Source organism: Thamnophis sirtalis, unplaced genomic scaffold (genome assembly GCF_051295495.1).
Source record: "Thamnophis sirtalis isolate CommonGarterSnake01/CBP01778 unplaced genomic scaffold, rThaSir2_p1.2 scaffold_3, whole genome shotgun sequence".
Lineage (NCBI taxonomy): Eukaryota > Metazoa > Chordata > Lepidosauria > Squamata > Natricidae > Thamnophis > Thamnophis sirtalis.
Window position 1 is genome coordinate 17204749 of NW_028261383.1, and position 26429 is coordinate 17231177.

The following is a 26429-nucleotide window of genomic DNA, read 5'->3' on the forward strand; positions in this document are numbered from 1 at the left end:
CCTTTACTGAAAAAAGGAGTCTTATTTCCCATGAGGTAATCCACGTGGTAGAAACCATATAAATGCATGGAGTGTGGAAAGACTTGTTCACTGTGTTGATCTCAGTAACCACAAAAAGACCCACATGGGAAAATGCATTTAAATATATGGAGTGTGGAAAGACCTTTGCTCGAAGAGTTAATCTTATTTGCCATAAGACGATCCACTTAAAAGAGAAACCATATAAATGTATGGAGTGGAAAGACGTTTGGTTTTGAGCAGTAGACTTACTACCCACAAAAAGATCCACACTGGGGAAAAGACCTTTAAATGCATGGAATGTGAAAAGAGCTTCGCCAAAGAAGTAATCTTATTTCCCATAAGACGATCCACTCAGAAGGGAAACCATTTAATGAACGCAGAGAGATAAAAAAGATTTATTTTTGAACAAAGACAAACAAACATAAAAAAACACATCTTCCATTACAAATTGTAGGAGTGTTTCAGTTGGTTACAGTACTTCCATGCATCTCTTCCATAGTCATCATCTGCTTTTCATATCAAATCACATATTTTAAATTCACCTATATTCATGCATATCACTATTATTATATCTCAACCTTAATTTGACTACAATTGTTTTTACATCCTTTTATATATAATATTCAAAATCTAGAATAGGATTATATGATAACATTCTATTAAATCATCCTAAGATCATCCAATCACAATAATCCTTATAACATATTCTAGATAAAGATTTTAAATCTCTCATATTCTCCATGTTTTGTTTATATAAAATTTCATATCAAAATTATATATATGTATTGTTACCATTATTAATCATCATTTAACTATAGCTTTTGTCACTTCATTTTATACATACTACTAGTGAACTAAATTTAGCTTAGTATTTATTATACATTTTTATTGCATCAACCTGTATCTTTCCAGTAATAGTGCAGTCTTATATCTCTTGCCATTTGTAGCATTAATGTTCTAGTTACTTTCTTAATAAATCTTGTATAAACTTCTCTTTGCAACATGTTGTTGCTTTCATATCTCATAAAATCTTGAAACCCAGCATCTGTTCTTTCCATCAGCTTATCTTTGGTTATCGCTAGTGCTTCTGTCAAGATTTCTCTCCATAACTCGGACAATTTTTTTCTCTTTTCTTCTTCTGTGCTTTGAAGTCTGGGTAAAGTTCCAATTCATCTATCTCCCTTTTCCATATTCCGCTCTTGCCATTACCAACCACGCTCACTTTGTTGTCAGTATCCATAATTATCTCTTTGCTCATTTTTTCTTCCATCTTTTGAACTCTGTAAAAAATGAAGAATTTTAATCCATAGGTGTAAGCAAAACGGAAAAAGAAGAAAGAATTAATCAATTCAATTTAAAAAATAGGGAACGTTTGCAAAAGTTCCATCTGTGAAAAAAAAAAACCATAACACACTAAGTTTAATGTAGATTAATTTAGCCACTTACAGTCTTCTGTCTTCAATTTTAATTGAACTTAATCTTTTTTTTTTGAGGGGGAGTAGTCTCATTATCTAATAATAAAATTTCCTCACCAATTCGACACACTTTCTCTTTCTGCTTTCTTCCTGTTCCGGAGCTGTCCGAACTTCAGCAGCTTCATTAGCTGTGTTTCTGTCGCTGGAAAAAAAGACTATTCCTAGATCTTTCAGGGACTTTGCGGTGTCCCTGAGATCAAGAGGAGGTGCCCTCCTCAATCACCGTCTCTACGGGACGGTTTAGGTCCAAATGGACCGTCCAGCGGCAGAAATATCAACTGCAATCTCAGAGCGCCAAGATCGCATGTCATGCCGTCTCTCTTCACAGAGGTAATCTTAATACTCATCAGGTGATCCTGTTTATTCCTCATACTCTGCATTGGTGTAGACATTTGAGTCCATTTTGAATGATTCTGTGTTTACTGTCTACATAACTTGTGTTATTCCGGACTGCCCCTATTTTCTTGCCACTTGTATGATTCATGGACATGGTATGGCACTCACTATTAAATGCTTGGCTTTGCTTGACAGCGGGAGTGATAATCTTACCCGCACAAACATCTGTGTTACATGCACGGATAACCCTATGAGTTTTAGATTGCTGGGGACAGAAATGTTCTGTATCAATTAATTCTCTGTCCCTGCTGTTCAGTTGAAATGTTTATCCAGAAAATCTGTGAATTTAATGCCAAGTAACTCAGTCCCTTTCTTGGATGGGTGCAAACCATGAACTCCTGATTGCAAAATAACACCATAACTAAGTAGTACAATGGAGTTGCAGTGCCGGTGAATGTGTAACATGCTCACACTGGTGTAATGGGGCTGGATGTTTGTTCATACTTCCCTCCGTGTAGATGCAGTTCCATTGAGAATTGCATTTGATTGGTTGGTCAGCCAGTTACGAATCCATCTGATGGATGGCCTATAGGCCTATCTCTTATCTCACAATCAGGAGGCTGTGAGTTCGATCCTAGCTAGAGGCTGATATTTCTCTCTGGGCACAATGAGAATATATCTGCTGAACAAAACTCTGCCTTGGAGATAGGAAGGGCATCCAGCCAGTAAACATTGAGTTCCTAAAGCTGTGGCATGCAGAGCCTGTCTCTGGGCATGCATCGTCGACACCTGATCTTATGGGTTCCGCCATGCATGTGCACACTAGCCAGCTGGTCTTTGCGTGGGTGTGGGTGCCAGAAAGCAGAAGGCCAGGTGGCCAGCACGTGCATGCACACCAGGGAGCTGCTCTTCCACTTTCCATCTGCATCCACATGCAAAGATCAGCTGGCTGGCTTGCACCTGTGCATTGTGCAGCTGCTCTTCCAGTTTCTGGCGCTTCTGCACGTGAAGTCCAGATAGCCAGGGTGCATGTGGGCATCGGAACACAGAAGAGCAGCTGCCCTTCCAGTTTTCAGCACACACTCATGCATTTTGGTTTCAGCACTTGGTGCCAAAAAGTTTCACCAACACACTCCTATGACCATTTCAGAAAAGTGACTATCCAGTCTCTTAAAAACATCCAGTGAAAAAGCACCCACAATGTCTGAAGGCAAGCTGTTCCACTGGCTGATTGTCCTCACTGTAAGGAAGATTCTTGTTAATTCCAGGTTGCTTAGTTCATCTGCATTGCTTCTTGTCCTGTCCTCTGATGCTTTGAAAAATAAATTGATGCCTTCTACTTTGTGGAAGCCTCTCAAGTACTGGAATACTGCTATTATGTCACTCCTTATCCATCTGTCAGTGTTCCAAGTATCATGTAGAATTAAATCAGAGTTCAAGGCAAAACGATCTTTAAAGTTCCAATTTAATAAAGCAGACATCTTAGCACATCTGTGTTAATCCCAATTCTGGAAATGACATCAGAATTCCACCCAGTTAAAAGTTCATGATCTTGTCCCCACACCCACAATCCATCACATGATCCAATCTTCTTCTTCCTCGCTGGCGTCTCCACCCAGCTGCTTCCAGTCAGGTGTAAAAGTGCGGAGAGAAAAGATGACCTTGGTCTTCTAGAAAAAAATGAAAACAATACATTCCACAATCCTACTCCTGTCTATTCCCCCCTCCCATCAACTATACTAAAGAAACAGCATAATGAAATAAGTTTCAGTTAACTTCCTAGTGGTGTGGGGACATGGTTGTAATTTGTCTCTTTCATTCATTTGATTAAAACAGTGATGGAAGAAATGTCCTTCTGGGTTCGGCTCCAAGTGGGGAAAAAGACACTGGAGACATGGAGGCTGCTTGCAAAGATGGTTTAATGGTGGACAGTACCACATGGCTTGAGTCCTGAACAGAAAAGGTGATCACATGCTTCAATGTTGGCGCAGAAGGAGAGAAGCGGGACTGAGACCCCTGGTTTTATGCCCTCTCTGGCCTTTGATCTTGAGCTTGTATTCTGATTGGTTGTCAGATTCCCATGGGGCCATGCAGGGGCAATTCTCTATGCTGTGTTTTGAATCCAGGTTTGATTGAGTTCTCAGATGCCATGTGGGGAGTTGGGTAAAGGCTGGTACTAGCATGCCTTGATTCCATCACCTGGAGCTGAAGGGGAGAACTCTTTATTATATAAAGTGGACTAGCTCACGTTTTAATGGCTCATTGACAAAGGGGGTGGGGGCAGGAAGCTGCAGGGAGCTATTCTCTCATGTTTCTCCATTTTCACATCCAGGGAAATATTAAAAGATTAAAAGACTGAATGAACAATGAGCCGGTGAGACTGAACTAATTTGAAAAGGACAACTGTGTATTAAAGAAATCAATAAAAATCAATCATTTCCCTAATGGCAGCTTCCTTGCCTGTGTCCATCTTCATCCACTTAAGACCAAAGTTCTGAACAACCGCAAGACACACACTGTGTTTTCCAGGGAGGCCCTGGAAATGAATACTATTTAACCCTGTGAAAAGTTATCACCCAGTCCTCTCCCAGAAAAATGAAATATCCCAGGAAATATTGAAATGGCAGAATATTATATTTCCCTGGATGTGAAAAGGAAGAGACATGTTTTGAAGAGAGAATAGCTTCCTGCCCCCACCCACTTTGTCAATGGGCCATTAAAAAGGCCAAGCCAGTCCCTTTACATAATAAAGAGTTCTCCCCTTCAACTCCAGGGAGATGGGATTAAGGCATGATAATATTGGCCCTTTACCCAACTCACCACATGGCATCTGAGAATTCAACCCAACCTGGATTCAAAACGCAGCCTAGAGAGTTGCCCCTGCATGGTCCCATGGGAGTCTGACAACCAATCAGAATACAAGCTCAAGATCAAAGGCCAGAGGGGACATAAAACCAGGGACTCAGCATCTCAATCCCACTTCTCTCCTTCTCCACCAACATTGAAGCATGTGATCACCTTTTCTGTTCAGGACTCAAGCCAAGTGGTCCTGTCCACCATTAAAACGATCTTTCCAAGCAGTCTCCAGTGTCTTATTCCCCACTTGGAGCCGAACCCAGGACATTTCTTCCAACCACCTTCCAAAAAAGAAGAGAAAATGCTATAAGACACAACAGACAAAACTACAACAGGACATTCATTCTTTCTCTTGGAAATAACTTCCCTACATCTCAAAAAGCGATTCTCACAAAAAAGGACCCTAATGAATATTTGGAGTCCGGAAAACTTTTTAGAACTTACTTCCCGTGAAAGGATCCACACTGGGGAGGAGCTATTGCAAATGCAGAGAGAGCTTCAGAAGTGGTAGGACTCTTATCACCCGTAAAAGGATCCACTCAGGAGAGAAACCATTTAAAATAGCAGTTAGACTTATATACCGCTTCATAGGGCTTTCAGCCCTCTCTAAGCGGTTTACAGAATCAGCATATTGCCCCCAACAATCCGGGTCCTCATTTTACCCACCTTGGAAGGATGGAAGGGTGAGTCAACCTTGAGCCGGTGAGATTTGAACAGCCGAACTGCAGAACTGCAGTCAGCTGAAGTAGCCTGCAGTGCTGCATTTAACCACTGCGCCACCTAAAAGCATGGTGTGGAAAACCCTTTGCTAAAAAAAGTAGTCTTATTTCACAGCACCCTCTCTGACAGGATTTGGACCCTTTTGAGGCCTTCTGCAATCTGCCCAGCCTTCAAGGCGGCTGTTCTTGAGGGAGGCAACTTCAAATCCTCCAGAGAGATAGTTCTTAAATTCTCCACAAACAGTTCCTGGACAGAAAGGAGGGGAAGATGGAGAAATTGCCGCCTGTGGAGACGTTGAAGCCTTTGTCTGACAGGGAGACATTGCGAGAGGTCCTTTCCTCCTACTCCTACTCCCAGGCCCATCATCCCCGCCCTCTCCCTTCCCCTCAGACGTGCTCCTCTTTCCCGCCCTTTCTACAATCCTGCCAGTTTGCGCCAAAGCCACCAGGGGGCAGCCTCTGCCAAGACAAGTGAAATACCCGTGCTTCCCCATTGGCCCGCTGGAGGGCGAAGGTCACGGCGGGCTTTCCAGAGGAGGGTGCGAAGGGAGTGACGTCACAAACGCTTACAGCTCTAGGACGCCGCACTCGCTCTCTTTAACCCCTGGGGCTCCGCAGGAGGCGGAGAGGCTGCGGGAGGAGATCCAGACGTGGCCCGGGTGAGTTGGGGGCTCTTCCCGGGCAAATGGAGGCGGAGGACGGAGACACCCGCACCCCGCCCTCCTCCGGCTTAAATCTCGGGTCCCATGTTCCCAAGCCGCCCTCTCTCTGCAGGGGAAGCGGGGAAGGCGGAGGGGATCCAGGGAAGAGCCCGAGTGGGGGGGGGGGGGAGTCGGGTCGGCAGGAGAGGAGAGAAGCCGGGCGGGGAGGAGGCAGGATTCGCACTAAGCTCCTCGAGGGCCCCATCCTGCCCTGCGCTGGAATGACCCACTGGGGGCTCCGGGCAGGTTGGGTGAAGGTTGTTCAGTGGCTGAATTCTCCACTTTGTAATTCTTGGCTTTTCTTTTTCTTTCTATCTCAGATACAGAAACTCGAATCCCTTTGAAATCTTTGCAAGCCAAAAGTTTCTCTTGGGCAAAAGAAAAAGGAGAGAAAAAACTTGCAGGGATCCGTCCTGGGGCGCCAGAAATGGCCCCTTGAAGGAAAAGGCATCTGGAGACCCACCAGAGTCCTTGGACCCATCTGGAGTTGCTCTGCAGGACAGAGAAAGGATGGAGACACAACCTTTTGCCAAGGAGGGAAGTGGAAAAGGCCCTTCAGCTGCTCAGCCTGGGAAGCGGGGGAAGCTCTGGACATGGATTGGGCAGAAGATCCTGGAGGAGGAAACCATCCTCCCTTCCGAAGTTCAGTCCTTGGGTTTCACCCAATACCAGGAAGCTGAGGGTCCTCGAGGACTTTGCAGCCGACTCCATGACTTTAGTAGGCGATGGCTGAGACCAGAAAGACACACCAAAGCCCAGATGCTGGACCTGGTGGTTCTGGAGCAGCTCCTGGCTATCCTGCCCCCAGAGATGGAGAGCTGGGTGCGGGAGTGTGGAGCAGAGACCAGCTCCCAGGCGGTGGCCCTGGCAGAAGGCTTCCTCCTGAGCCAGTCGGAGGAGCAGAAGGAGCGGAAGGTCCAATTGCAGGTGAGAGGCTTTAGGGAGCTCAAAAGGGAATAAAGAATATGTTTTAATACTTCACCCCTCCTTCCCAAACTTCTCTGGCATTCATAATATGTGGCGATGTTCCACCAATTCTTGTAGGACATTGTTCCATTCTTTTCTCACTCAACCACACTAATGGATATTGGGGGCTTTGAGGTTGTGTTCTGAATATAGGAATCCACTTTCCATTTCATATGATTTTATTTCGTGTGAAGTACATTAATTCTGCTTCTTTTTTCCTTCCTCCTATTGGAAGTGCTGCACTGTGGAGATCAGAGATCCCGAGGGAAAGAAGAATCCATCAAATCCCTCTCAGGAGCTAACAGCAGTTGAACATCCAAATCAAGTAAGAAATGGAAAAGTTATTAGATTTGTATTCTTGCTTTCAGAAAGTGAAGTGAGTGTTCAGAATACTCTCTCCTTCTATTTTCCCCTCTTGTTTGGCCTGGATTATTTTTGTTTTCTTCCACAACACGGACAGCAGAATAGCGGATTCAACCAGCATAGCTTCCTCTGGTTATCTTGTTCATCAATTTTGCATTTACAAGAAGGAATCTTTTAAAAAATCCTTCAAGAATTAGGAATAAACACATCACAGTGGCAAGAACTGCTAGAGACCCATTCGTTTTGACATTCTTTGGCTTGGAATTGTGCAGTGCTAATGAAAAATAAATACATTACTATTTTTAAAAAGCCTTGTTTATAACTGGTAGCTTAAAAAATAAGCAAATCGTATTAAAAAATAAAGTGGAATTTTAAAATGGAAAGTGAATGGCCACATAGAGGAGGTAATTACAATATTTTGGGCTACAAAATAATTTCCAAACCTCTAATTTGTTCCTGGATTAGGAGATCAAACATTCCCAATTTGCAAAGGCTGAAAAACAACCTTCACAGGGAATTTTCTCTTCTTTCTTTTTTCCCATTCAGCCAATGGCTCAGATTACTAGATCAATAAATAATTGACAGAGCGATAGATCAGTTGATTCAGATGTGGGGTTACTGTGAAGCAATGTAAGTTCTGCAGAATCAAACTTGCCCGAAATATTTCTTCAGTCAAACAAATTTTCAGAATTGTCCATTTTTTAAAACTAAAATTAGGACTTGTGTGAAGCACAGCCACTTAAATTAGTGCATAACTTTGCTTTGGGAATTTAGGAACAATGGAGAAGAATAACAGAATTGGTAGGGATCTCAGAGGTCTTCTAGTCCAAACTCTTTCCCAGACAGGAAGCCCTATACCATTTCATATAAATGACTGTCCAATTTCGTCTTAAACATTAAACAGTATTGGAAAATGCACAACTTCTGGAGGCAAGTCATTCCGCTGATGAATTGTTCACACGGTCAGGAAATTTCTCTTTAGTTGTAGGTTACTTCTCTCCTTGATTGGCTTCCATCCATTACTTTTTGTCCTGCCTTCAGGTGCTTTGGAGAACAGGTAGGGCTGTTCTCCTTTGTGGCAGCCCTTACATATTGCAACACTGCTATTATGTCACTAATAACTAGACATACCTAATTCTAGCAACCGTTTTTCATATGTTTTAGCCTCCAGGACCCTAATTATTTTGGTTGGTCTTCTTTGTATTCTTTCTAGAGTCTCAAGATCTTTTTTTACATCTGGCAACCAAAGTGGTTCTAACACTTCATGTGATCTTGATTCTGTTCCACTCTTAATGCAGCCTATGATTCTGTGTGGGGTTTTTTGGCACCTATAGCATACTGCTGGCTCATGTTTAAGTGATTGTCCACTAGGACTCCAAGACCCCTGTGGTACATACTAATGTTGAGCCAGGTATCACCTATGGAACAGGTGGCACACAGGGCCCTCTCTGTGGGCATGCCCACCGTCGCCTGAGCCTAGCTCCACCATGCATGTGCATGCGCCTCCTGCCAGCAGCTGCTTTTTGGTTTCTGCCACGCATGTGCAGGGCGATGACGCATGTATGGGATGCGTTTGCACATGCATGGTGGGGTTCATTTGCGGGTGGGGTCACATTGCATTTTAGGTGTTTGCATGCACGCGCACCCCTACCCCGTTTTGGGAAACCTGGAAGGTTTGCTGCACCAATCTGGAATCCATATTGGAGTGTGGGAGGGAGGGGTTGCATTTTGGAGTAGTGCGTTCATGCTTTGGCCTCTTGCCAACAAAAAGGTTAGTCACCACTCATGTATTCTACGCCCAAGCATTTGGTTTTTCCTTCCTAAATGTAGATCATAACATTAATCAACGTTGTTTTTCATTTTAGATGGGGCTCAATCTGTTGACTCTTCTATATCTCGAGTTTATTTTCTGGAGTGTTGTTATTCCTATCAATTTGATCTTGTCCGCAAATTTGATGAGTTCCCCTTCTATCCCCTTGTCCAAATCATTGATTAAGTTCAACAGATCTTGCAAACCCACCTGTTCTTTTTTTCGTGTTCAGGAGAGTCTTGTGTCTTTCGAGGAGGTGGCTGTGTATTTCTCTGAGGAGGAATGGTCTCAGCTGGATCCTGACCAGAAAGCGCTGCATTCGGAAGTCATGCTTGAAAACCATAGGAACCTGGTCTCTCTGGGTAAGAGTTTTCTAGTCCCTAATCATAGAGTTCAAGAAGACAGATTATAGCTACTTTTTATTAAAAAATCACGAATCAGATATCGTCTCCTGGAAAGGAAAAGGAAAGTATCTGGCCTTCTGGTACTCCAAGGAAGGAAAGAGTCGCTGTCTCTTTGCTTAGATGCTTTTGGCCCATTTCTTATCTGTATTCTTCCATTCCTCTTTGAACTTATCTGTGGAGGCTGAGAAAAATAGTGTGTGTTTTTATGTGTGCTCTGGAGGTCATGTGAGAAGAATGTGTTGTCATTTGTCCTCTGAAATCTCCCCAAATTGTGTGAGAACTTTCACTCTCAGGTCATGGAAGAGCATTCTCCTAATACAATTGAAGAGCAAAGGCCTCATGAAGTGTGACTCAGAGCTTCCTAGGGTACAGGTGATCCCCGAGTTATGACAGTTCATTAATGAGCATTCGAAGCTATGATCCCCCACCCCCTCTGCTTTATACCCAGTCCTGAAATTACAAATGTTGCAGCACGATGGCCAAGAGCCAAGGTGGCGCAGTGGTTAAATGCAGCACTGCAGGCTACTGCTAGATCAGCAGTTCAGCGGTTCAAATCTCACCGGCTCAGGGTTGACTCAGCCTTCCATCTTTCCGAGGTGGGTAAAATGAGGACCCAGATTGTTGGGGGCAATATGCTGACTCTCTGTAAACCGCTTAGAGAGGGCTGAAAGCCCTATGAAGCGGTATATAAGTCTACTGCTATTGCTATTGCTATCCACAGTTTACTAATGACAGTAGAGGCGCTGCAACATTCGCCCTACCTATTCCCCCATCCCACCTTACGAAGACTTACTCTGTGATGATGTAGAGAGCCATCAGTTCCTTTGCCTGCTTTGGTGCATTTGCAGAAAAGATAGGGCTAAAGTAGTAAAAGGTCAGGTGAGATCAGTAGTGTGAAATCTTGCATTACTGGTCTTGTGTTATCTTGCACTATGGTATGTTCGGCCTCTGATCTCTTCTAACCAAGGCCTGCACAAGATCCGAGGCAAAAGGCTTTGGAAATAGAGAGAAGCCTTTTCATTTCCAAAGACTTGCTCGGATCCCCACCAGATGGATTTGTAACTGGCTGATCAACCACATTCAACATGTAGTCATCAATGGAACTGCATGTACACGGAGCGAAGTATTCAATGGGGTAGCCCAAGGCTCTGTTTTAGGCCCAGAAGTGTTAATGCCATATTATAATGCCTGGTAAGGCCACACCTGGAATACTACATCAGTTTTGGTTGCCACGATGTAAAAAAGATGTTGAGACTCTGGAAGGAGTGTAGAGAAGAGCAACCAAAATGATTAGGGAACTGGAGGCTAAAACATATGAAGAACGGTTGGAGGAACTGGGCATTATGTCTAGTTTAATGAAAAGAAAAGTGCGATATGATAGTTCTGAAGTTCCCAGAAAATGACCTAATTAATTTACGAGCCTCGAGACAAAGTTCAAAAGTAATTCATTTATTAGGATCAACATTCTGGGGTGTACTCCTGCTGAGCCAAAACTGATTTACACTTAATGGCGTCTGAACTTTACCCCTGTGTCCCCTCCCCTCTCCCTTGGTCATAACTCACATTCACCAACAGGATGCTACGGCAGGTTATGGATATGCGCAGCTGCAAGAATATGAGACCTGATTCTAGCCAAAAGTATGCATGGAATTTTCCTCCCTTCTCTATGCCACTTGATAGTAGTCATGGCAACACTTTACAAGTTGACAATAGTAGTGTTCGAATATCTCAGGGGTTGTCACAAAGAAGTGGGAGTCATCTATTCTCCAAAGCACCTGAGGGTAGAACAAGAAGCAATGGGTGGAAACTAATCAAGGAGCAACTTAGAACTAAGGAGAAATTTCCTGACAGTTACAACAATTAATTAGTGGAACAGCTTGCCTCCAAAAGTTATAAATGCATGTGGCCCATAGGCCGTAATTTGAGGAGCCATGCACCATAGTATCAGTGTTTATATCCCAACTCTTAACCCATGTAGCTTCTGATAAAGGGTATCCTTTCCAATGAACCAGATATTGTAATCTACCTCTATGTAGTCTATAATCCAATTTTTTTTTACTTCATAATGGGTTTCACCCTGTACAACAATTGGTTTGGGAGGAGCTGCTTCTGCGGTATTAAGCTTGAACTGATGTGTTTTTGGTGTTTTCCCAACCCTTCTTTAATGGCTCCTCCATTCATCTAGGATCATGGAAGAGGGTTGTTCTCTTGGCAGTTCAAACATGGGGACAAACTCCATGTCGGTGGTGATCTAGAAAGGGGTCAGTCCCGTGCTGCTGTGCACAGCATTGTTGTAAGCCACTTCCGTGAAAGGTAGTAGGTCTGTCCAGTTCTTTTGCTGGTAATCCACGTAAAATTTGATGTATTGTTCCATCATTGCATTGGCATGTTCCGTGGCGCCGTTCGTACTTGGATGAAAAGCCGAGCAAAGTCCTTGGGATGATCCAATGGACCCCAGGAACTCTCTCCAAAATTTGCAGTGAATTGGACTCTCCTGTCTGAAATCACTCATTGTGGCACTCCGTGTAGCCAGTAGATCTGTTTGATTAACATCTTGGCCAGCTTTTTGGCTGATAGCAGTCCTGAACAAGCAGTAAAGTGGGTTTGCTTAGAGAACAGATCAATGACAATCCAGATCACGGTGTTTCCCCTACTCTCTGGGAGTTTTACTATAAAGTCCATGGCAATATCTTCCCAGATTTGGCTGAGCTCAGCTACTAGTTGGAGCAGCCCAGGAGGTTTCCTTGGTCTCATGTTTATAGTAGCACAAGTAGCTCAACTCTTCATGTAGTCTTCCACATCTGCCTTCATCTTTGGCCACCAAAAATGCCTCTGAGCCAGGTGGAGAGTCTTTAGGAATCCAAAGTGACCGGCCAGCTGCGAATCATGGCTACATTGTAGGACTTGCAGTTTCAAGCCCGCTGGGGACATAGAGCTTGGATCCTTTCCACGCTAGTCCTTCTCTCATGGTTAAAATCTCTTGAATCTCAGCAAACCATTGATCTGTTAGAAATGCCGCTTTTAGTTCAGCTGTCAGTTTCTCCTCTGAGGGCATGTCTCTGCATCTGGCCTGGCCCCTGGTAATGGCTTGCGCCACACTTTGCAGGGTGGGAATGATGGTGTGGATTATTTTTTCTCGCTGGCTATCGAATTGGGGTTTCCTTGATAGTGCATTGGCCAACAGGTTCTTTCCCCCTGGGATGTATTTGAGCTCAAAATTAAATCGTCGAAAGTATTGTGCCCAGTGGTCTTGTTTGAGGGAAAGTGGGGCATTTTTAAGGCTTTGAGGTTCTTATGGTCAGTCCAGACCTCAAAAGGCACCTTGGCTCCTTTTAGGAAGTGTCTCCAAGAGAGGAGCGCCCAGCAAACTCTGAAGGCTTCTTTCTCCCAAATTGCCCATTGCCGTTCAATGTCTAAAAAGATTTGCCAACACTGGGATAAGGTGTTCTCCACGCACATAGCATTAATTCCGTGAAAATCCACACAAATCCTCATCCCCCCCCCCCCATCTTCTCTTTAAATAGCACAGGGCCTGCTACTGTGGCATTTGCCAGTTGAATGAAACCCCTGGCTAGATTGGCATCAATGTATTCCTTCAGTTTGGCCATTTCACTTTGGGTCATAGATCTTTGGTTTTGGAAGTTTAGCTCCTGGCTTGAACTGGATCACGCAGTCAGTTGGGTGATGAGCAGGGAGGACATTGTAGTCTTCCTCACTAAACCTGTTGGCCAGTCCTGGTACTCTCTGGGGACCTGGGGCTTTTCATCTGTTGGCAGCTGTTTGGTGGTAAGGGGCTGATGCCTATCTTTATTTTATGGTAGCCGTCTTCCCACGTGATGGTTGGGCCCCACTTGTCTAGCAAGCATGTCCCAATATGACCGATTCAGTTATCTTGGGGGCTACTACAAATCAGATGAGCTCTTGGTTACATCCCATTTCCAGTCTAATGAGTTTGGTGGCTAGCAGGGTCCCATCTACTTGCTCGAAGCGTATGGGGTGAACTAGGGACGTCATCTTTGTTCCTAGCTGCTTGATGATCGGGAGACTGATCAGACACCTGGTGCAACTGGTGTCTATCATGGCCTCAACGTTACCCTGTTCCTCGGTTTCTGGCACTACTATGACTTTGGCAGCCAAGGGGCAAATGGCTTCACTTACCATTGGGTTGTCTTCACCGCTGCTTCTGCTGGAGGCCCTGGGAGGAGGGTCTCTGGCTGGAGGTTTCTCTCCTTCATCTGTGGAAGGAGGAATCGCCTTCCCCATGTTTCTGAGGGAGGCCGGGGCTGAAGAACCGGGGTGGGAGCTTGGCACTCAGATGCCTGGTGTGCCAGTTGGCCATATCTGAAGCACTTTACCATTGTTGCCCGCTTGGAAGGTGGCAGCTGTGCTGGCTTCGCCAGGGCTCAGTGCCATAGGACTCTCCTGGGCAGTATCTCCTGAATGGGCTTCAGATGGGGATTGATTTCTCGATCCATTGTCACAACTATAGTATACCAATCCTGCAGTCAGTCTGGCACCCCCCTGATGTCACAAGCCTTTCTAAGTTCTGGGTCTGTGGCTTCCTTAAAATAATGAACGAGGAGTGATTCAGGCCAGTGCCTAAGTTTCCCAGCTATTCTCCAGAACTCCCAGACAAACTCTTTAGGGGAGCAGCCTGCCTGCTTCATAGTCTTGATTTGTGTCTCAGTCCCCTGCCTACCGTCTGTGTCCCCAAATCTGCCCCAGAGCAATTGGATGAAAATCAGCATCGGCAGCACCCTCATCGTATAGCTGGCCGGTCCATAATGCCTCTTCTCCTTCGTTTATCCCATCACCGATGGCTGAGATCAGGTCGTGGGCAGTTTGGTACTGGTCTCCATAATGGTCGATGTAAGCCCAGTGTTAGGTTTCAAATAATGCATCCATCATAAAATGAACTCCGAGACATTCCATTTCCTCAAAGAACAAATTTATTTAGATACACCATTTTGGCACTAACTAGCGGAAAGCCAGTACTGAAAGTTCCTGGGCTTTCCATGTGACTACAAATAGGATTTTCTCAATTTTTCAAAACAATGTCAGATTGTCCAACTGGGATGAGAACTGGTTGCTTGGCGACTTCCTCTGACCAGCCAGCTGTTGGAACAAGGCTGGCTCATTGGCCAGTTCTGTTGTTTGGCTGAAACTCCCCCCAGTTCTCCCCCCTTTCAGCTCCCAAATGTGACAAACTGAATTCATATGAATAACCTGGATACAACCAAACCCACAATCTAACAAAATTCAGGCTTGACACCCAGATCCAATTGAAGAAGCATGCCAACTTCCACAGGGTTCCATCAAAAGTTGCCATGAACCTTGGTGGCAGTGCGGCAGTGGGTGCAGTCATTGGAGCCAATGACGGACCTGCAGGGGTTGTGGCCGGCAGAGCCAATGTTGGCTGCAGTTTTGCGGCCAGCACCCACTAGCACTGCATCTACCCCCGGCCGGGGTTGAAAACCCAGCAAGGGGTATCAGTTTGGCTGATGGCAGCATGAAGACTGGCTGATGAGACTGGCTGGTTTTGCCAAGCCCGACGGCTCCAGTTGCTGCGGCAGTCTGGTTCAAGCAGGAGCTAACACTTTGGTGTATTGGACCTGCTGGGGGAGGCAGGGTCGTACTTCATCCCAGGCGGAGTGGAAAGATGCCGTCATCACACTCTTATCTGGGAAGGTGAAGGTAGGCTGAGCCAGAATCCATCTGCTCCATCTTCCCTGACTATTCACACCGCCCAAGTAACGGGTCGGCTCTCAGGGCTCAGGACCCTGGACAGCGGCCCGGCATTCGGGGAGCTTGTTAAAGTTTTTAAAGGAGATTTGATTAATATCAGCGTTCCAAGTAACACTCCAAACAAAGGAAGACTCCAAGGCTATCAATTCCTCAAAGTTTCATTTTACTAGAGATGTCATATTGGCACATCTGGGAGAAACCCGAATCTGAAAGTTCCAGGTTTGTCCCCACCCAAAAGAAAGTCAAAAATCCATCCCCTGCACCCAGAAGTCTATCAAATGGCCCAATCATTTCACCATGCCTACTGGAGACAACCCCTGGAGAGTGAACTGGAATCACTCTCATCCAGTTACAGCCGAGTGTATGGAATGATGTTATGGCTAATTCTCCACCAACTGCTTGTAACTCCACTCTCCCATTTTCCCAGGCACTAAATGTGGCAGCTCTGAAGCTTCAAAGAAAAAATGGCTTCCAGGGCTGACATATTTTCTAGATATTTTCAAGGATTTCATGAATCATGAATGTAGAAATCACCACGTCTATGTCACACCACTGTAGACATGCAAAATAAACATAATGGAATTTTGGAAAAATTCAGAAGAATTTTTTTTTACTTTCTACAGTTTGATCTTTTTCTCTAACTTTGTTATCGTTTTCATTTCTCTTTTGCTTTGAAGGTAATAATGGGAAGGAGAATCAAGATACCTGTGAACTGTTCCAAATGACCAATGCTAAAGATGGAACGGAGACATTTGGAATTCGAATGGAATTAGAAAGCCATGAGAGAAATAATAGGAATAATGAAAGATTACCTTCTACTGATGCTCCGATGCAAGACTTTCTTACCCAAGAAGAGAAAATAAGGAAAAAAATTATTGGGAAAAGTGTGAAGCTAATCAAAGATAAATTACATGTAAGCGAACACTATTTAACCCAAAACAAAGGAGAAGATGCTATAAGACACAATGGAAAAAATTACAATGGGACATTCATTCATCCTCTTGGAAATAACATCCTTACATCTCAAAAACTGATTCACACAAAAAAGGACCCTTATAAATGTTTAGAATCTGGAAAACATTTTAGAACAAGCAAGCAACTTACTTCAGATGAAAGGATTCATACTGTGAAGGAGCTATACAAATGCAGAGAGTATGGTAACAGGTTCAGTAGTGGCGGTAATCTTATCATCCATAAAATTATCCACACAGGAGAAAAACCATATAAATGTATGGAGTGTGGGAAAACCTTTACTCGTAGCAATGGACTTAGAATCCACAAAATGATCCACACAGGAGAAAAACCATATAAATGCATGGAGTGTGGGAAAACCTTTACTCATAGCAATGGACTTAGGTACCACAAAATGATCCACACAGGGCAAAAGCCATTTAAATGCATGGAGTGTGGAAAGACCTTTGCTCAGCGTGGTCATCTTATTTCCCATAAAATGATCCACACAGGGGAGAAACCATTTGAATGCATGCAATGTGGTAAAACCTTTACTCGTATCTATGAACTTACTATCCACAAAAAGAGACACATGGGAGAGAAACCATATAAATGCATGCAGTGTGGGAAAACCTTTACTCGTAGCAATGAACTTACTATCCACAAAAAGAACCACACAGGGGAAAAGCCATTTAAATGCATGGAGTGTGGAAAGACCTTTGCTTTGAGCAGTGTACTTAGAAGCCACAAAAGGATCCACACTGGGGAGAAACCATATAAATGCATGGAGTGTGGAAAAACCTTTGCTCTGAGCAATAGACTTGCTATCCACAAAAAGATTCACACAGGGGAAAAGCCATTTAAATGCATGGATTGTGGAAAGACCTTTGCTCAACGTTGTCATCTTATTTCCCATAAGATGATACACACAGGGGAGAAGCCATATAAATGTATAGAGTGTGGAGAAACCTTTACTCAAAAAAGTAGTCTTATTTCCCATCATGTGATCCACACAGGGGAGAAGCCATATAAATGTATGGAGTGTGGAAAGACCTTTGCTCGAACATGTAATCTTATTTCCCATAAGATGATCCACACAAGGGAGAAGACATTTAAATGCACGGAGTGCGGAAAGACCTTTGCTCAAAGCCGTTATCTTGCTTCCCATAAAAAGATCCACTCAGAAGAGAAACCATTTAAATGCATGGAGTGTGGAAAGACATTTACTAAGAGCAATGCTCTAACTTCTCATAACAGAATCCACACAGGAGAGAAGCCATACAAATGCATGGAATGTGGAAAGACCTTTGCTCAGAATGGTAATCTTACTGCTCATAAAAGGATCCACGCTCGGGAGAAAGTATCTAACAATAGCAATTCCACTTCAGACTTATCAACCACGCCACAAAGCTTTATAGCAGTATTTGAACAGTTTACAAAGTCAGCATATTGTCCCAAGAAATCTGGGTCCTCATTATAGGCTGAATCAATCACGAGCTGTTGGTAATTAGCTTGTAGTACTGCATTTTAACTTCTGACCCACCATGTCTATAGATTTTTATGTGTATGGATATTGTTCCTTTCTGATCCATATGAGAAAAGGATGAATCTAACAAAGTGAAATTTAATGTGTAGAAAAGTAAAGTTTTACCCCTGGGCAGAAAAACAGATTACATGAAACCTGGCTCAAAAATCGTAACTGTGAGAGGGACCTTGGAAGTCTGAATGATGATCACTTGAACATGAGTCATCTCTGTGCGGCAGCAGCCAAAAAAGCTAATACAATGTTTGGTTGTATAAACAGGCATAGAATCAAATTCACATGAAATATTAGAGAGGGCATTGGACGAGAAGGATGCGTTTGGGAAGTGTGTCTCCTCCAGTTGTTTCTACCATACTGTTCTCCCAACTGTTTTGGACCTTGGGCCCCTTGCGAGGGAGGACCTGGACATCAATTTTCCTTTTCTATATCGGACCAATTTTGAGCAAATTTCGCTCTTCTGCGCAGCTTTTATAATTTTAAATTATATGGGGAGTGTTTGGTATGACTGTGGTTGATTGAATGTTCCCACTTTTTATTGATGATATTGCTGTTCCATTGTTTTTAACTTGTTTGTGGGGATTGACTGATTGTATGTGTGTGTATGTGTGAGTAGGCCGGGACCACAGCCGGGTACCTCCTGCACTGAGTGCTTTGCAGAAGTGTCAGGGGGGGCTAGGCCTAATCCTGTCCTTAGGATGTCTGTGTTGAAGGCCCTGCCGGTGAACTCGGTGGCCAGGGGGCAGGGGGGAGGGACCATAGACGCGGGAGTGGGCCGGAACATTGGGGTCATAACAGGGAGGGGCAGATATGGCGGGAACTTTAGGGCGAGCCATTACCGGGGAAGGAGGGTTCCCTATGTCACAGAGATCCCTCCTTCCGGCCCTATTAGTTCCACTCCAAGGCCAGATGGCGTGAGTAGTCAGGACCCTGATCTCAGGCTGTTGTTGCTAAATGCCAGGTCTGTGGTTCACAAGGCTCCCCTCGTCCGGGACCTAATATTAGACGAGAGGGCAGACCTGCCATGTATTACTGAAACCTGGCTGGGCCCGGAGGGAGGAGTCCCCCTCACTGAAATGTGCCCAGAGGGTTTTCAGGTGCTTCATCAGCCACGACCCCAGGGAAGGGGTGGAGGAGTGGCCATTGTTATCCGTGAGTCCTTAGTTCCTCGCAGGATCCCTGCTCCGGAGCTTGTCGGGAGTGAGTCCTTGCTGGTGAAGTTGGACCTTGTGGGTCAAGTGGGCTTGTTGTTAACGTATCTGCCTCCCAACAGTGTGACAACAGCTCTCCCCTCGCTTCTCGAGTCAGTAGCCGAGCTAGCAGTTGAGTTCCCCAGGCTTATGGTGCTGGGGGACTTCAATCTGCCTTCGCTCGGTGAGCACTCTGATGGAGCACAGGAGTTCATGGCTTCCATGACAGCCATGGGCTTGACCCAAGTAATTCGGGGCCCGACTCACTTAGCGGGTCATACGCTCGACCTCGTATTTCTCTCAGAGCAGTGGAGTTGTGATCTTGGTTTGAGGGGTAGTGAGATCTTGCCCCTGTCATGGTCGGACCACTTCCTAAATGCTCCTGGGAGGAGCATTTATAAAAAAATAAAAAACTTTAAACAATGAAATCCATGGCAATCTCTCTCCATGATCCTGAAGGATCAGCCACTGGCTTTTGTAATGTAATGTCCAAAACTGGATACAGTATTCCAAGTGTGGTCTTGCTAAGGCTTTATAAAGTATTAATATTTAATGTGAATTTGATTCTATGCCTCTGTGCCCACCTAACTGCAAAACGCTCCTTTTCCCATATTGCCCATCTCTGTTCAGTTTCAGTTAACTTCCTAGAGGTGTGTGGACATGGTTGTAATTTGTCTTCTTCGCTCTTTTGGATAAAACAGCACCAACTGCCACATCACTGGCATCAGCCTGGATTACAACTGGTTTCTCTGGGTCTGGGTGTTTTAATACAGGTTCAACTGAAAAGAGGTTTTTTTTCAGTTTTTCAAATACTGCTTGGCAGTCCATAGTCCAACTCAGCAGTTTACAAAGTCAGCATATTGTCCCCAGCAATCTAAGTCCTCCTTTCACCGACCTGAGAAAGTTTAAAAGACTGAATGAACTATGAGCAAGTGAGATTGAACTCAGCTTTTCCTCCACTTTGGAACTGGTTTTATTTTTTCTTTTTCATTCAGAACTTTTCTGCGCGCACAAGAGGTGGGTCACCCGCAATGTTCATCAGGAGAGACTGGAGGGGTCTCTGCCCTTTCTGCTTCCCTCCTTCAATGTCAGGCTGAATAATTTGAATAGGGCACCTGTATGTATTGAATTCAAGAAATAAAAAAAAATAAATGCATAAAAATCATTTCTAGGTATTTTTTTTCTAGGTATTTTATTAAAATTTATAGGCCGCCCTTTTCCCTGAGGGGACTCAGGGCGGCTTACAACCATTAGGGAGGGGGTACAATACACAATAAACGATATAAAAACAAGATAAGTAGTAAAAACACAACATGCATTCTACATTCAACACTCGGGTGGGGCAAATTAAGGACTTATCCCCAGGCCTGTTGGGAGAGCCAGGTCTTGAGGGCTGCGCGGAAGGCCTGGACGGTGGTGAGGGTGCGTATCTCGACGGGGAGATTGTTCCACAGGGTCGGAGCTGCAACAGGAAAGGCTCTCCTCCGTGTAATCGCCAGTCGACATTGACTGGCGGATGGAATTCGGAGGAGGCCCAGTCTGTGCGATCTAATCGGTCGGAGGGAGGTAATCGGCAGAAGGCGGTCTCTCAAGTACCCAGATCCACTACCATGGAGTGCTTTAAAGGTGGTCATCAGTACCCTGAAGCGCACCCGGAAATCGACAGGTAGCCAGTGCAGCTCGCGGAGGATGGGTGTAACGTGGGCGAACCGCGGTGCGCCCACTATCACTCGCGCGGCTGCATTCTGGACTAACTGCAGTCGCCGGATGCACTTCAGGGGCAACCCCATGTAGAGCACATTGCAGTATTCCAGCCTAGAGATCACAAGGGCTCGAGTGACTGTTGTGAGAGCCTCCCGATTCAGGTAGGGTCGTAACTGGCGGACCAGGCGAACCTGGGCAAATGCCCCCCTGGTCACAGCCGACAGGTGATGATCGAGAGTCAGCTGTGGATCCAGGAGGACTCCTAAGTTACGAACCCTATCTGAGGGGTATAAAATTTGACCCCCCAGCCTGATAGATGGAACATTAGCCAAATTGTTGGGAGGGAAACACAACAGCCACTCGGTCTTGTCCGGGTTGAGTACCAGTTTGTTAGCGCTCATCCAGTTCCTAACGGCCTCCAGACCCCGGTTCATCACATCCACCGCTTCATTGAGTTGGCACGGGGCGGACAGATACAATTGCGTATCGTCCGCATATTGATGGTATTTTATCCCGTGCCTCCGAATGATCTCGCCCAGCGGTTTCATGTATATGTTAAATAGTAGGGGGGATAAGACCGAGCCCTGCGGCACCCCATATTTTAGGGGCCTCAGGGACGATCTCTGCCCCCCTACCAACACCGACTGCGACCTGTCTGAGAGGTAGGAGGAGAACCACTGCAAAACAGTGCCTCCCACCCCCACCTCCCGCAGTCGTCGCAGAAGGATACCATGGTCGATGGTATCAAAAGCCGCCGAGAGTTCAAGGAGAACCAGGATGGACGCATGGCCTCCATCTCTGGCCCTCCAGAGATCATCGGTCAATGCGACCAAAGCGGTTTCTGTGCTGTAACCAGGTCTGAAGCCGGACTGGAAGGGGTCGAGGTAGCTAGCTTCATCCAAGGCCCGTTGAAGCTGGAAGGCCACCACCTTCTCAACAACCTTCCCAACAAAGGGAAGGTTGGAGACAGGACGGTAGTTATTTAAAATGGCTGGATCCAAGGATGGTTTCTTCAGGAGGGGTCTCACCACCGCCGTTTTTAGTGCGGCGGGGAAGTGCCCCTCCCGAAGGGAGGCGGTTACGACCGCCTGGATCCAGCCACGTGTCACCTCACTGCTGTTGGCAACCAGCCAGGAGGGACACGGGTCCAGAATGCAGGTGGAGGCACTCACAGCTCGAATGCCCTTGTCCACATCCCCAGAGGCAACATCCTGAAACTCAACCCAGAGATGGTTTGCCAAGTGATCCTCTTGTGTCCCGGCTGGATCTGCTGCGGTGGAGTCCAAGTCCGACCGAAACCGAGCAACTTTGTCCGCTAAGAATTGGGCATAATCCTCAGCTCTACCCTGCAAGGGTTCCCCCGTATCCCTCCTATTTAGGAGGGAACGGGTTATCCTAAACAGGGCGGCTGGGCGGGACTCAGCGGACGCAACCAAGGTGGCAATATGAGATCTTTTTGCTGCCCTAAGTGCCCTGATGTAATCCTGATTTCCCTGATTGTGGCTTCCCTGCAAGTGTCCCATCTTCTTCCACTTAAGACTGGAGTTCGCAACAATCGCAAGACACAAGCTGTGTTTCCTATTCCCCCTTCCCACCCTGTTGGGTCTTACCGTGTAACGATGTGGCCAGCCATCAATTCCTTTGCCTGCTTTGGTCCATTTGCAGAAAACAGAGGCCTAAAGTTGTGAGAAATAAATGAGATCTTGTGCTATTTGTCAGCCTCTGCTTTGCTGCTGCTTCGGCTGCCATTGAAACGGGGAGGGGGGGCATGGTATTTGGGAGGGATTTACTAATTGTGCTGGAGGAAGGTTCTGGAGTTCTGCTGCCTGTCGGACTGCGCATGCGGAGGTTCCCGCCAAGGCCAACGACACCGACATTCCATCTTGGTGGTGCCTTTCGAAGTTATCTCACACCTGACAATTGGGAGAATTATGATTGGACTGCAACTGGGATGCCAAGGGGTCGGGAATGGGTTATTTTATATATCACTCGCTTTCGTGCCTAAATAATCAGTCTTCGCTTTGCTACGCTTCTGATCATTTATAATTAGTAAAAGTACACTTGATTTCTATCAATGGAGTCTTGTGGTTTTCTTTCCTAATTACTCAGTGAAGGAGTGCTGACACTATTGTTCTCACGTAATCTTGTACTACAGTACTTTAGGCTTCTGTTCTCTGCTAACCAAGGCCTGCATGTGATCCAGGGCAAAATGCTTTGCAAACGAAGGGAAGGCCTCTTCGTTTCCAAATAATTTTGCCTGGGATCTTGTGCAGTTCTCAGTTACCAAAAAAACCCAGACCTAAAATCCTGCAGTGCGAGATCATGTGAGATCAGTAGCCTGAGATCTTGCACTACTGGTCTCACATCTTGCACTAAATAAGGTTTGGCCTCTGTTCTCTGCAAGGAAAAAGATCCAGAATGGACAGAAACTATATAAATGCATGGAGTGTGGAAAGACCTTTGCTCTGAGCAGTTGACTTACCACAAGAAGATAGTGAGTCTACTATCTTTTTGTAGTCCATGCCACAGAGAAGCTGCTCCAAGGTACACCGGGGAAGGGGCTTGTTTCAAAATTGTTTTAGTTCTCACAGGTCTCTACTGAAATTAACCCACTCCAATAAATCTTAAGTTTTCTCCTAATTCCTTCTTGGATATTTCCCTTGATTATTCCTTAACTCAAAACTGACTTTGAGTGAGATTTGCATATATATAGATAATTGAAAAGAAAGAGATATTTTCTAGGTATTTTCAAAGTTTTATGACTCATGAATATAGAAATCATGTCTTTATCACAGCACTATAGTCATGCAAATATACAACCGAATGGAATTTCGAAAAAATTCAGAAGAAAATCTGTTGACTTTCTATAGTTTGATCTGTTTCTAACTTGTTATCATTTTCATTTATCTTTTCCTTTGAAGGTAATAACGGGCAGGAGAATCAAGATTCCTGTGAATTATTCCAAAAGAACCCTAATGAATGTTTGGAATCTGAAAAACATTGTAGAACAAGCAGGCAACGTACTTCCCATGAAGGGATTCACACTGGGGAGAAACAATGTTCAGAAGCACCTGTAGCCCAAGCAGCCCAGTGCCTCCAAGTAGCAAAAAAGAAACCATTTAAAAGCATGGAGTATGGGAGAATCTTTATTCATAGCAATGGACTTACTATCCACAAAAAGAGGCATACGGGAGAGAAACCATATAAGTGCATGGAGTGTGGAAAACCATTTATTAGAGAAAGTAGTCTTACTTCACATCATGTGATCCACACAGGGGAAAAGCCATATAAATGCATGGAGTGTGGTAAAACCTTTAGTCGTAACTATGATCTTAATATCCACAAAAGTCTCCACACAGGAGAGAAACCATATAAATGCTTGGAGTGTGGAAAGACCTTTGCTCAACGCAGTTATCTTGCTTCCCATAAAAAGATCCACTCAGAAGAGAAACCATATAAATGCATGCAGTGTGGTATAACCTTTAGTCGTAACTATAATCTTAATATCCACAAAAGTCTCCACACAGGAGAGAAACCATATAAATGCTTGGAGTGTGGAAAGACCTTTGCTCAACGCAGTTATCTTGCTTCCCATAAAAAGATCCACTCAGAAGAGAAACCATTTAAATGCATGGAGTGTGGAAAGAGCTTTGCTCAGAATAGTAATCTTACTGCTCATAACAGAGTCCACACAGGAGAGAAGCCATATAAATGCATGCAATGTGGAAAGAGTTTTGCTCAGAATGGTAATCTTACTTCTCATAAAAGGATTCACACTCGGGAGAAAGTAGATACTGTGAGAAGAAAGCTTTATCTATTGGAAAGTTGCAGGTAATTTGCTTAAAGAGTGAGTTTACGGGACTCACTGAACCACAGTTTTAAACTAACATAATTGCAAAATGTACCAGATATATTTCTAATGTGCTGACCAGTGATGTGCAGTGAGCTTCATGGCCGGTGAGGCTTGCGCGAAAGCCCTGCTCTATGGTGGACACGGCGCTGGGACTTTAAAGCCCTGCCGCCAGGGCCCTGCCGCCACTTTAAAGCCCTACCACCGTGTCCGCCATAAAGTGGCCATGATTCCCCCCTCCCCAGCCAGCCAGCCCACCCAGCCCATTCCTCCCCCGGTGCGGCAAGCTCCAGCGGGCTGGACGCGGGTGCGAGGGGCCTGGCAAAAGAAAGCAAGCACCAGCCTGCCACTGCTGGGTCCAACAGGCCAGGCGTCATGCGTTTATGGCGGACATAAATGCGAGATGCCTGGCCTGTTGGACACAGCGGCGAGAACGTCCCTGCCGCGCCTCGCCCCCCGCCTCCTCCGACCCCACTGCTGTGAAGAAAGAAACACACGCACACAAAAATTCCTCACAATAAAAAATTACAAATTAAATTACAATAATTTTGAATCCCCCCCCCTCCCTCCGTCCGATCCACATACCTTTTCCAGCTGTGGATTTCAACTCTCCTCTTGTCCGCCTGCCATGATGAAAATGTAAAAAATTAAATAAAAAAGCAACTTACTTAAGCACGATTTGCTGCTCCCAGATCAGGAGGCAGGAGAATCACGTGCCTCCTTTGCATAAGGAATTGTTCACCTTTTAACCCTTGCTTAACTCTGAGCAAGGGTTAAAAGGCGAAAAATTCCTTATGCAAAGGAGGCCCATAGTTCTCTTGCCTCCCCCTGCAGTTAGCACTAAGCAGACTCAGAGTCACTGTGACTCTGGAGTCTGGCAGCAACTACCTTAGCCTTTTTAATTATTTTAAATATTCTTTTCCTCATGACACCGGTGAGGCCCTGCCTCCCATGCCTCCCCTGACTGCACGTCCCTGGTGCTGACTTGTGTCTGCATTTTCTGCAAAGTTTGTATTTGAAATGGATATATTTAGAACATGAAGAATGAGATGGTGGGAAATGAGGAACTGAAAGTAACAAATAGCTGAGAGCTTCAAATGTACACGGATATATTTGCAGAGCGTGACAGTCAGTGACAATGAGTAAGAAAGTAAGAAAGAACAAGGAAGTGAAACTATGGAATGCGTAGGTCAGTAAAAAAGAAGTATAAGAAGTGTGGCTTGAATGAGACAGTTGTCATTCGCCCAATAGCAGTCCTTGTAGGACTTGCTATCTGCCATTGGAACCCATTGCAATGGTTTCAAAATGTAAATTTTGTTGTGCAATTGCATTGCTATGTTGGCTATTCATGTTCCAAATTGCTCATGAAACAATAAACCTCTGATCTTAAAGTAAGATATATTGATTGTGGTTTCCCTTTGTTTTTTTATCAGGATATTTTTATGACAATAGCAATAGCACTTAGACCTATAGTGCTTTACAGCCAGGTCTAAGCAGTTTTACAGAGTCAGCATATTACCCCCAATCAATCTGGGTCCTCATTTTACAGACCTCGGAAAGAAGGATGGAAGGCTGAGTCAACCTTGAGCTGCTGAGACCTGAACTGCCAAACTACTGGCAGCCAGTGATCAGCAGAAGTACCCTGCAGTACTGCACTCTAACCACTGTGCCACCACAGCTCTTAACATATTTTTCGGAGTATAAGAGGCATCTTTCCCTCCCCCAAAAAGAGGGTGAAAATCTGGATGCATTTTATATTCTGAATGTAGCCCTGCCAGCACCACCACCCCTTTGGACA

The 26429-nt window shown here is 45.0% G+C and overlaps 1 protein-coding gene across 1 annotated transcript; it reads left to right on the forward strand.

The window, feature by feature from the left end:
- Nucleotides 1-6512: 6512 nt before the first annotated feature.
- On the forward strand, nucleotides 6513-26026 carry LOC106555962 (uncharacterized). Its single transcript, XM_087711595.1, is given in 6 exon segments — nucleotides 6513-7035; nucleotides 7310-7399; nucleotides 9480-9609; nucleotides 16074-17777; nucleotides 17779-17850; nucleotides 23703-26026. Coding segments are annotated over 6 exon segments (3327 nt in total). The 5' UTR covers nucleotides 6513-6618; the 3' UTR covers nucleotides 24617-26026.
- Nucleotides 26027-26429: the final 403 nt, after the last annotated feature.